Source organism: Asterias amurensis, chromosome 14 (assembly GCF_032118995.1).
Source record: "Asterias amurensis chromosome 14, ASM3211899v1".
Lineage (NCBI taxonomy): Eukaryota > Metazoa > Echinodermata > Asteroidea > Forcipulatida > Asteriidae > Asterias > Asterias amurensis.
Genome location: NC_092661.1, coordinates 19,884,407 through 19,896,733, shown reverse-complemented (window position 1 = coordinate 19,896,733; position 12,327 = coordinate 19,884,407). Strand labels below are relative to the sequence as shown.

General features: G+C 40.2%; 2 protein-coding genes across 3 annotated transcripts; both read left to right on the top strand.

The window, feature by feature from the left end:
* The first annotated feature begins 90 nt into the window (after positions 1 to 90).
* Positions 91 to 3,476, top strand: LOC139947027 (uncharacterized). Of its 2 annotated transcripts, none has more exons than XM_071944846.1 (3): positions 91 to 512; positions 1,306 to 1,617; positions 1,989 to 3,476. In XM_071944846.1, exons 1-3 carry the CDS (start codon positions 329 to 331, stop codon positions 2,111 to 2,113), a joined length of 621 nt encoding a protein of 206 aa, XP_071800947.1. In that variant the 5' UTR covers positions 91 to 328; the 3' UTR covers positions 2,114 to 3,476. The 2 variants fall into 2 exon arrangements, with proteins under 2 accessions (XP_071800947.1, XP_071800948.1); XM_071944847.1 differs by having other exon boundaries at positions 1,963 to 2,080.
* A 331-nt stretch (positions 3,477 to 3,807) lies between these two features.
* Positions 3,808 to 11,848, top strand: LOC139947553 (ubiquinone biosynthesis O-methyltransferase-like). Its single transcript, XM_071945495.1, has 5 exons — positions 3,808 to 4,042; positions 7,152 to 7,431; positions 7,870 to 8,112; positions 8,411 to 8,570; positions 10,037 to 11,848. The coding sequence occupies exons 1-5, from the start codon at positions 3,918 to 3,920 to the stop codon at positions 10,192 to 10,194; spliced, it is 966 nt and encodes a 321-aa protein (XP_071801596.1). The 5' UTR covers positions 3,808 to 3,917; the 3' UTR covers positions 10,195 to 11,848.
* Positions 11,849 to 12,327: the final 479 nt, after the last annotated feature.

Below are 12,327 nucleotides of genomic sequence, written 5' to 3'. Positions count from 1 at the left end.
ATTAAAACTATTTTTTGCCCTCTAGAGGGCTCTGTACACAATTACAAAACCGTCTGGGTGTGTGTGTACTACAGACATATAGGTCGTTTCTCCCCTGGGTGCACCCCGGTGTGTGGCGTGTTTTTTTTCCCAGGACCAACGTGTGCAGATAATTACCCACGTTCGTCATGGAAAAAAAACCGCCACACACCGGGGTTGACCCAGGGAAGCTAAACGAACGCAGTACCCTAAAGAACCTTGTCAGCAACTTCTGCGATTTTGGGGGTTTCCCCATATACAGCGAACGTTTTTGTAATAAAGTGACTCATTTATTTGGTCGTTATTCAAGATGCTAAAACGAGTATGCAAACACGGTATCTCTGTGGCTCATAAACATCAGAAATGGTGTTTTATCATGGGTCAAAGAGACACCAGTTTAAAGTCGATAAACCTTGCCAAGCAGTTTGCTAAGGAGTTTTCGGGTCAGTTACCGGAAGAACCTGGGGCTCAGTTACCGAAAGAACGTAAAAGAGGTAAGCTTTTATCCTGTTATTGTATCATTGGACATATTTCATTGTCATAACCAATGAATGTTATTGTTATGCGAGAATCTGCATGAAACCTGTTTTTTTCTCAAATGTACTGAGGATCATACTGTTTCAAGTACGGTATATCCCTGGAATGTTTTTGTCCGAACTGAAGTGAAGTTCACGTGAACTGTGATAGTTGCGATAACATAACCCTCCCCCGACGGCTTTGAAAGCAGAACGAAACTCATAGAGTAGTAGTACTAGTACTACACCCTGTACACTGATCATTATTATTATATGAATTCTTTTAAATTTCATCATCAATTCAAAAGCTATTAAATTAGTAATGTAATGCCCCTTTCTTCATATCAAATTTGCTAAAAATCAAACTGCGCACTTTCCATGATTGAACATAAGATTTTTTTATTGTTTTTTTCAATTTGTACCCAACTCAGGGAGTGGGAGTGGCAGCAGAGCAGCTCTACCAGGTAAATTTTTATCGTTTACGCATAGATTAACCTGGTAAGTCTGCTGCCACCTCGCGTCCCAAAAGCCCGGCAGCCCAGCTATATTGACGGGCTGCTGGGCTTTTGGTACGCGAGGTGACAGCAGACTAAATCTATGTGTAAACAATGAAAATTTACCTGGTAGGTCTGCTCTGCTGCCACTCCCACTCCCTGAGTTGTGTACAACTTGTGCCTGCACTGTACGGTAAGTCCAGGCTCTGTGGCTGGTTTAACATGTGATGCCTATAATTCTGCATGGTTGTCATGGTTGTATTATTTTTATATTTTAGGCTATGGTGTGCGACATGTTGTAGCAGGGTGTTTGGTCGGAGTAGGTGCTGTTGTTGCAGCTCCATGTGTACTCACTGCTGTAGGATTTACAGCAGGTGGAATAGCAGCAGGATCCTACGCAGCAGGCATGATGTCTTCTGCAGCAATTGCAAATGGTGGCGCTATTGCAGCAGGAAGTGGAGTGGCTGTTCTGCAGTCAGTTGGAGCTGCAGGGTTAGGAGCTGCAGGTACTGTTGCAGTTGGTGGTGCTGGTGCAGCAGCTGGGGCTGGTGCTTCTGGTGTAGTAGGTCTCTTTCAGAATTACTTTCGAGGTAGGGTCATAGATTGGTTAATATTGTCTGTCGAATCCATCCACATTAAAGCCCAGTTCATACATCATGTGAATGAGCATGCGACACGAATTATGATGTCACAAATCCGCAACAAATAATTCCCAACATTTGAACTATGTTCAACTCCTGCAAAACATTCACTGCGAAAACAGCCATGTGACATACCAATTGTATTCATATTCTCATGAAAAACATGAAGTCATGGCTATTATAACCTACCTTACCTCAGTAGAAAAATGAAAACAAAAAACACAAACAAACTTAACTTCATTCGTTTCATTTTAACAGTGAGTTTTTAATACTTATCCATCATTTCTGTCACAGATCCATTTCTTATTCTTTTCTCCTAGGACATGGGGACTCTACAACAATCGAGAAAAAAACATCCAATACAACACAGGATGAAAATAATGATGATGATGATGATGATGATGATGGGGAAGGTGGGAAGGATGGGGGAGGGGGGAGAGGGTAGGTATGGGGGGTTATGATTGGGATTGGGATGATGATAATGATTAGATTAGATAAGATTGGATGAAGGAGGATGGATGTGGTTATGATTGGATTGGGCCAATGATAATGATAAGAGAAGATTAAATGAAGGAGGGGCCTGATTGAGATGATAATTGACAATTGCACATAGATGGTTTATGTTATAGTTATAAAATTACCCTAACCCTTATACGCAGACTGTATCTAGAAGTACATCGATCAGTTGTTATTTATGTACAATACAACCAAATTAAGGGCATTAAACGAGTATCCTCCAATTGCCTTGAAGACTACATAATTGTTGCCAATAAACTTTGTCCAGTTAAAGACAGTGGACACTATTGGTAATTGTCATACACCAGTCTTCTCACTTGGTGTATCTCAACATATGCATGAAATAACAAACATGTGAAAATTTGACTTCTTTCTCGAAAACTACGTCACTTCAGAAGGACGTGTTTCTCACAATATTTTATACTATCAACAGCTCCCCATTACTCGTAATCAAGAAAGGTTTTATGATGATAATTATTTTGAGTAATTACCAATAGTGTCCACTGCCTTTAAAGGATTCAACGAGTACTATAAAAATGTCTACTCTGACACATATTTCTTCTTTCAGAGGTTTATTTACAATAAGGTCTCATATCAAAACATTGAAATGTAAGGTAAACCAGATTGAGTTGTGGGGTATATAAACAGCCAAAACAGTCGCCTTTTGGTTGACTGGTCTTCCTTCCTGCCCTGCATGTTAATTTAGCCACAGTACAATGAGGCTTGTTATGGGTTCATTAGATTGAGACTCAAAGGAAAGAGGCAGTGACTACTTGACTTGTTTAAGAACTCTTTGGGTCATGTTCAGTCGTAGTAATGCTTAAGTACATGAGTTGCATTATACACTGTAACTTGTCAATAGAGGGTGGTATATAAGATGAGTGGTCTACAAGGCTAAAATAAAGATCTTCAAATCAATAGCAATTAGGCCTAATTCAAAACCACCGACTTTATGAACAGTATTTGGTTTCTTTGTTTAAGTTGTGCAAATGCGAGGTCCTACACGAGAAGTGATTTAATTAAACGGTATGTGTTTCATGTAATGATATTAGATGACAGAGTTCCAATTGAGTACTGCTTATTGTACACTATCATGATTGTATCTTGACAAGGTCCACACTGTATGATGAAAAATCATCTACAAATTATCATTATATAATATCTGCAGTAAGCAAACATATGGGTGTTTTTACCCTGAGTCTTATTGTTTTGTTGTTTGCTGTCAATGAAATACGTATACATTCTGTTTTGGACTTTTGTTTTAATTTTTGATGAGAAAAATAAAAGAAACAAAAAAGGTTATTTGAAGTCGAGTTGTAATAATAATCATGTCTCCTTACCTTCAGTCACCTCTCTGTACTAGTATGGCATGAAGTGTTAATCTTTCGGAAAGATTCCGACATCTGAAAGAAAATTACAAACACTTATTAACAAGTTTTCTGATAGTACCCTTGACACTTAGTGTGCTACTGAATGCTAGCAGACGACATTAATTTCAACGTTAATAACTATTCTTGCCCTCTAGAGGGCTCTGTACATGTTGACAAAAAGACAATCCGCACCAGACTAAAAGCAGTTGCGTGGTTGAGACAGTGGAGACCGTCTGGTAACTACTACCGATTGTACACACGTAACAATGAACGCTGCCTATGCCAAGTGCCGCGATTTGGGGGGGTTACAATTTGATGAAAGATTTTGTAATAAAATGACTTAATTCTTTGGTCTTATTCAAGATGCTAAAACGAGTTTGCAAACACGGTATCTCTGTTGCTCATAAACATCAGAAATGGTGTTTTATCGTGGGTAGGGGACCAACAAGAATGCATCATTCAACTAACGTTAAGATGATTTCAAGAAGGTAAGACTATTTTGTTGTTCCGTCCCAACTTGATAATCGTCCCCAACTATAGTTGGGACTGGTCCCAACTTGAGTGTTAAAGTTGGGGCGTCTTAATAGACCTTTCTTTTGTTGATAAACAAACCGCCTTGGTTGGCATGGTCGGCCGAATGTTAGTAAAACACTCAATCGTAAAAACAGATGTTTCAACAAAATTCAACATTTTCTGCAAACTTTCAATTAAATAAAATACCTCTCATAATTAGTTGTTTTGTTTTTGAACAAAATTAACAAATTTGGTAACATTGTTACCAAAAATAGCGATCTTTTCTTGATTTGCACTTATGGCTTTCCATAGTTTTCCAATCTGGGTTGGCAAAAACTCGGGCTGTGACGTTGCAAAAGAAAGGTCTATAACATTTTATCTGGTAGTGGTAGGGATGGTCTCAACTATAGTTGGGACAGTCATCATGGTCATTGGTACAGTTGGGAGTTGGGACAGCCATTACTCTGGTTGGGACCCCCAGTCCCAACTAGAGTAAAGATTGTAAATTGTCCCAACTGTAGTGGGGATAGACCAAATTTATTTTATAATATTTTGGATAACTTTCCGTATGGCGCCACCGCTTTTTTACAATTTTTTTACAAAAACGGGATATCTCATTGATTGAGGCAAATTAGATACTTTATTATTTCATATCGAATGAAAAAGTGGTGGCGCCATACGGAAACTTTTCCAATATTTCGGGTGCATTCGTTTAGCTTCCCTGGGACAACCCCAGTGTGTGGCGTTTTTTTTTTCTCCAGACGAACGTGGGTAATTATCTGCGCACGTTGGTCCTGTGAAAAAAAAAACGCCACACACCGGGGTCGACCTAGGGAAACTAAACGATAAACCCAATGTTTGGTAGGTAGGGATGGTCTCAACTATAGTTGGGACAGTCATTGGTACAGTTAGGACAGTCATTACTCTAGTTGGGCATGTTGGGACCCCCACTCCCAACTGTAGAAATAACTTGACTTCGCTTGTACATTCATTGTCTTGGCCCCTAGGGGTAGGCTAGGCATGTTTTTTTGTTTGATGCCCACAAGTTCATCTCTATTTGTACAAGTAGGCTCAAATGCATACCACTGTAATTTTCAACATAAAACTATATAAAATTTAGAACTTCTTGAGAATAATTAATTTACCCACTCAAACCCTTAGCTACGCACCGCCACGCTCCAGCCACAAAAATACCGTCCCTTAAACTACACTGCAGACTAGCTTACACCATGAGGCACTGTTTTAATCTGTGCACACACAACCAGCACACAGTAGTCTGGTTCCCTGACCAAAGATTCCTTGACGTCTCTTGTTAGAACTCTTAGGTCAGGTATCACCCACGGTTAAAAATAGAGCATGACGCAACTTGTCAGGGTCGGGGGTCATCTCCAGGGAAACCATGTCTGCACGATAACGTAACCCTCCTCCCAACGGCCGCCAGGCCGGAGGGTTACGAGATTATTTTGATCGTCAATTAATTACAATCTGGTTCAACACGTATAATTTCGACAGCTAGTCACCAGATTTAGCCCCATTTTTACCACTTTTAAAAATTATGAAACTTAATCCTCAATCAATGTCTAACTCTTATGAACACTCACAAGTCAAAACACCTTTGAAAACATATTTTTGACAAAAACTTACCAGATCCCGGAGCGATTTCCCAGGTTTATATATTTTGAACTTGTCGCATTGCTTTGCAAACGCTTTATTTAGGCACAATGCCTGCATTGGCAATAACTGGCATAAAAACTCCTGGATCTACGGCCGACAGGACTGTCATTACGAGTCCGTACCGAACATCAACGATACTGTCCGAATGTTAACGACAACACGTTTGGAACATTTCGGATAACTTCGAAAGAGGAGGAATTCCTCCTTTTTGGTCAAGTGATTTTGGGCGATACTGGACCCTAAATTCGACAGAGCCTAGTCTTAGTTTTCTGGGTCTGGGAACCAGACTAAGCACACAGCAGCAAAAAACAACCCTGGTACCACTGCAACGCACTGGTAGTGACTAGTACCCTGCATTATTGTCCCAACTATAGTTGGGATGCCCCAACTTTAACGCTCAAGTTGGGACCAGTCCCAACTATAGTTGGGACGATTATCAAGTTGGGGCGGAACATTATTATTAAGAAAAGAATAGTGTTTGTTTTTATTGCTCCATGGTTCTGCTATCGTCTCTCACGACCGAACAGCGGAACGTACCTCATTTCTAGGAGAACACACAAGGGAAGACACAGCTCTTGTTGTTGGTGAGCTGTGTTCGTTTTACCATGTTAACGTCGGTCTTTTATAGATAGTCGAACAAAAACATCATTTAAAACTATAGAGAGCCTTACCTGAACCAGCCCTACAGTTGACAGTTGCGATAACGTGAAACCCTCCTCCCGACGGCGGAGGAGGGTTATGTTATCGCAACTAAACCAGCCCAACAAACACATGACAAAAGATTCAGAAAAAGACATTTCAATTTAGTGGTATTATAATTAAAGAATAGAGATGGTAAGAAGAAAAGTAGAGTAGAGTGAAGCTTTTATTTCAGTTTCACAGAAGAGCACATGAAACAGATTCCCATTATTATTAAACCTATAATGGTCAGGGACTCTGGCTGAAGGGGTTCGGCTGACCTGAACTACTTGTGAATCGCAACCCTCATCTCTTGACAGCCTGAGGGAGGAGGGTTGTTACGTATCGCAAGGCTGAACAAGCTAATCGTAAAACAAATTGCTTTGATTTATTGAAATATTTGTACTCCTCATTGAAATGTTTACCTCCTCGACTGTCGTCTCTGTGAGTCTGACGAAAGACAACATTTCTAAAATAGGTTTGAGAAAGTGGTTGGGGTAGATCAAACTCCTGTGTGGCATTTGGGTTCAGTCTGAATTTGGTCCACATATATATAATATTTGTAAGAGTAAAATGTAATTACTGTTTCTCAACTTGTTGTCTACTAGTACTATATTCTCCCTTTAGTCAAACGATTCTCAAGTGAAAATATTATTTGAAGTGCCCTTAATTGACAACGTAATTTACAGTTGCACTTGATTTTTTTTCATTTGATTTGACTTTAAACAAAAGATTGGAACAAGCATCTTATTCAACCCTTGGGATGCATCGGTCCCTGCACACAACAGTGGTTGAGGAGGAGATATTGAAGTTCCGTAGACTGTCTGAATCTTGGTGGGATGAGAATGGTGCATTCCAGGCATTACACAGCCTCAACGATTTACGCATACCACTCATTAGAGATGGTCTGGTCAGAAAAGGTCAAGGGTCAGGTCAAACTTTAGCCAGGCCACAACCACTCACTGACTCTGTCATCTTGGATGTTGGATGTGGAGGAGGAATTCTTTCAGAGGTGAGTTTTGTTGAGTAACATTTGGCACCCCATACCCTCTCACACTCGGCTATATTTGCCATTGAGTTGATAATGTATTCAATTGCAAGGGTTGTTTATATGGTGGTGCAAATGCATTAACCACATGATTGCATATTGCAGGCTGGCATAGTGCACCTATCATTCCAAACCATATCAGATGATATTAAATGGTCATACAGTAGGAGGGGTGACCGTAATGTGGAGATGCACTCACCACATGATTGCAAATTGCAGGCTGGCATAGTCAATCAATCATTGTGAAAGCCTCTGTGACTGGCCCAGACTAGACTATGCTTGACACTTAATCCTCAATGACAGGCTTTGCTCTGAGGACAATTTACCTGTCATCTAGCATCCTTAAAAGTTTCCCATTATCAAGATGTAACTATTCAAAACTCTATTGACTAATATTTGCAGCCATTGGCCAGGCTAGGAGCAAGAGTGACTGGTATTGATGCTGCATTGGAGAACATTGAAGTGGCTCAACAACATGCTTCTCATGATCCTCTGCTACACAGAGGACTGAGGTATATGTGTATAACAGCAGAGGAACTATTAGAGACAGAGAGAGGTGTGTTTGATGCAGTTGTTGCGTCTGAGGTGCTGGAACATGTTAGTGATGTAGAGGGGCTGGTAGCGACGTGCTCACAGTTAACTAAGGTTTGTTCAGTTTTATAATTACACAGTCACTCAAGGCACAGCAATTTTTTCTGGATAAAGGTACTTCTATAAGGAAGATTTAAATTTGTATGGAACTTTGCAAATGACACCACATCAAAAGTATGGCAGTTGCTGTGAGTGCTGTGGGTTATTTCGAGGACTGGTCACTGGGTGTGAGGGTAGAAGATTGGAACAAGTGTGGGTGGGTTGGCAACTGCATTAAGACCATAAGGGTTCTACGTTTTGCTATTGTATCACAACCATTGTAGTTTAACTCAATGCATTGCTTATTTAACAGCCTGGAGGTTCGATATTCTTCACCACTATTAACAAGACGTGGCTGTCCTATGCTTTAGCAGTAATTGGGGCTGAGGACATAGCGAGGGTTGTACCACATGGCACTCATGACTGGACTAAGTTTATCCCTCCAGATGATTTGCAGAGGTTTCTTGAAGCAAGTGAGTATATTCTTCTTATACCCTTTAACTATCCCTAAACTCTCCTTGCCACAAAATACCACAGGAGACTGTGGAGACTAACTAATTCACAGTACACCAAGCCACAGAGTATCCCATAATATCAGCTGTACAAATAGGAGAAACCTATGCATCCCCAGGCCTGGAATTTCATCTTTAAATGGGCAAGGCCATGGCATTGAAATATCTTAAAAGTGTATGGGAAACTTTTGATGGGACACTACAGCCTACACCAGGGGCAACGTACAGAGGCCATGGCCTCTGTGGTCTCCGTCTGGCACCCAGTGTATTTTGTGCCAGTCTGTTTAACAAACCCTTGTACCTAGTGCTAGCCTGGATGGTATGGTATTTTGTGCCAGTCACTGTCTGTTGTACTCGTACACAGAAGAAACCCATACACCCAATGCTAGCCTGGATGGTATGGTATTTTGTGCCAGTCACTGTCTGTTGTACTCGAACACAGAAGAAACCCATGGACCCAATGCTAGCCTGGATGGTATGGTATTTTGTGCCAGTCACTGTCTGTTGTACTCGTACACAAAACAAACCCATGCACCCAATGCTAGCATGGATGGTATGGTATTTTGTGCCAGTCACTGTCTGTTGTACTCGTACACAGAAGAAACCCATGCACCCAATGCTAGCCTGGATGGTATGGTATTTTGTGCCAGTCACTGTCTGTTGTACTCGTACACAAAACAAACCCATGCACCCAATGCTAGCATGGATGGTATGGTATTTTGTGCCAGTCACTGTCTGTTGTACTCGTACACAAAACAAACCCATGCACCCAATGCTAGCCTGGATGGTATGGTATTTTGTGCCAGTCACTGTTTGTTGTACTCGTACACAGAAGAAACCCATGCACCCAATGCTAGCCTGGATGGTATGGTATTTTGTGCCAGTCACTGTCTGTTGTACTCGTACACAAAACAAACCCATGCACCCAATGCTAGCATGGATGGTATGGTATTTTGTGCCAGTCACTGTCTGTTGTACTCGTACACAGAAGAAACCCATGCACCCAATGCTAGCCTGGATGGTATGGTATTTTGTGCCAGTCACTGTCTGTTGTACTCGTACACAGAAGAAACCCATGGACCCAATGCTAGCCTGGATGGTGTGGTATTTTGTGCCAGTCACTGTCTGTTGTACTCGTACACAGAAGAAACCCATGCACCCAATGCTAGCCTGGATGGTGTGGTATTTTGTGGTAGGCTGTGGTACCTGTGTATAGAAGGGTTAGTTGAAAACTAAATCACTGATATTTAGAAGAGCAAATTGTTACACATCCTCTAGTTTCAGTTAACATGCCACATTTTGATGAATCCACCACCAAATTAGATGGTCACGTTAAGTGTAAGCAATGAAAACCAGTTTCTTGTTTTGTCAGAGATTTCTTGAAATTCCTATGGCACTTTATTTTGAATGTTTGTTTTTATCAACAGATGACTGTAACATGAGATTAGTGCATGGGATGATTTTGAATCCAATCACAATGCGTTGGTCATGGGGGTCTCCTAAGGCATGTAACTATGCCATCCATGCTATCAAGAATGATAGATCACAAACGGACTTTGATGAAATTGAGGAAACACAAAGTTGACTCCATGGGTCAGACTCTCCTGAGATGATTTAAGAATCCTCCAATGCGCCAACAGAGGGCAGTATTCCACACCAAACCTTAACTTGCTGAACTTCACTAGCTCCAATCAACCCGAGGATCGTCTTGAAGACAGTATACAACATGCAGAAAACCATGAATAATTAGTTTCCATCTTCTGATGTTCTCGACCTCGGCCAACCCTAGCAACAGGGTCTCTTCTGGAAGTCCAATTTGGTCTTCCCTTGCACTACCAGGAGGAGTACCGGGACCTTGCTTTTGCTCAAACCATGGAATTCTTTATGTCCATCTGGAAGGCTTCATCTCTTGAGCAGTTTAAGGGACTCTAAGAAAAACTATAAATACAAATAAATATGAATAGTAAACTTGTGGGTACAACCATGAGTAAGATCTGAAAAGAGCTGGTTTGGTCTCAACGTTTCGAACAGTACACTCGTTTCGAACAGTACAGTCTTCAGGAGAAGCGACTCTATTAACTACCAGTCAAGAACTATCGATCACCATCCAACCTGCCAACAGAGGGCAGTATTTAATTGGGTAGTGCTATCTACCACAGATAGTCCTAAAACCACAAGGCTGATGATAACAACTGACTGTTAGCAGCTGTCTGCCTAACCAATCAATCAATTGTTAAATTTATAAGGCGCTAATCCAACAGTCATTGCTCATGGCGCCGTACAATAAGCTAAACAAAAACAGTTTCTGCTTCATAACTACTACAGAAGGCACACAAACTTCCAGCAGAGTTTTTAGTGCAGACAATATAAACAAGTACATTTTCCTACTTTAATTAGCAACCAAATTTGCTTACCAGTGAATGGGTTTAAAGTCCAATGGTTAGGCATAATAAAAGAAATTGTACATCAGCCCAACTGGTGTTTTACCATTGAAAAATAACAATCAAAACAAATTTTATATCAGACAAAAAGAGTGTAATAAATTTAATGTGAGTTTTGGGATGAAATAAAATGAAAAATATGTAGATCGTATTGAATGCGACTATATCATTCAAATAGCCTGTCCCACAACATGGCGCGGGGTGTGCGTGTGGGGGGTACGCTGCATGCTTCATTGATATATGCATTTAGACACCCATACAGTCTGCCCTAACATATGGCCACTTTCATAGCAACAAAGGAGTTATTTGATATTGTCTATTGTTCCTGTAACTGTATTGAGAAACAATAAAATAGCATATATAGAATGTTTCCCAAGGTAAATTTGAGACATGTTTATTTCTTGCCCATTATAGTGATTTGATTTTAACAATAATAATAGCAAAACTGTACTTTGCACATAAATCAACTGATAGAATGCCTTTTGTGTTCACAATAGGCACTAGGCTTATAACAGGATGAATAGGGGATGATGAAAAAATGAGTTTTTGATGTGGGACAAAGACTCCGACTTGGAAAGCCACATAGGGAGGGACATTACCCCAAAACTGATATAACCAGGTCTTTCATACCAAGTTTATAATTTATTTTGCAATTATCTTGTTACTGTGAGGTCAAAGATTATCCCAATTGATTCCAATTATTTTCATGAAATGTTGAACATGTCTTATGAAAACATGCAGTTCCAAGCACAAGTTCGTCCCTCACGTCCGTCCATCACTTTAAAAACGGGGTCAAACATCTCAAATAAATCATTTGTTTGTACTTTTTTCTCTCAAATCATATTATTTACAAATGTTTATGTTAAAAATTATTTTCCAAGATAGACTTTATAAATGTTGTTGATTTTATAAATTAGTCTCATAATGTGTCGTCCCTCTCTGGAAATCATTGTCCTTGCATTTGTAAAGAGCCCCCTCCAGTTTCTTGAGTGTAACCGACTTTTAATTGTTGACAATTCATGAAGTGTTGCTATTTATTGTTCATAATTACTGAGAAAATTTGATACAATTTTTCAAGTTTCAATATATATTTAAAAATGTAAAGAGCGGCATTGTTTGCCAACTCTTTTGTAGTCCGTCTCTTGCGCATAACAAACGTCCCCTGCTTAAAACCCTAAAGCAAATTTCACTAAATAATACATTGATAATGTGTATTAACACTGCAAGGAAACATTTAGGTTGAAATCAGTTTGAATTTGCGAGCACCTAGACTTGTG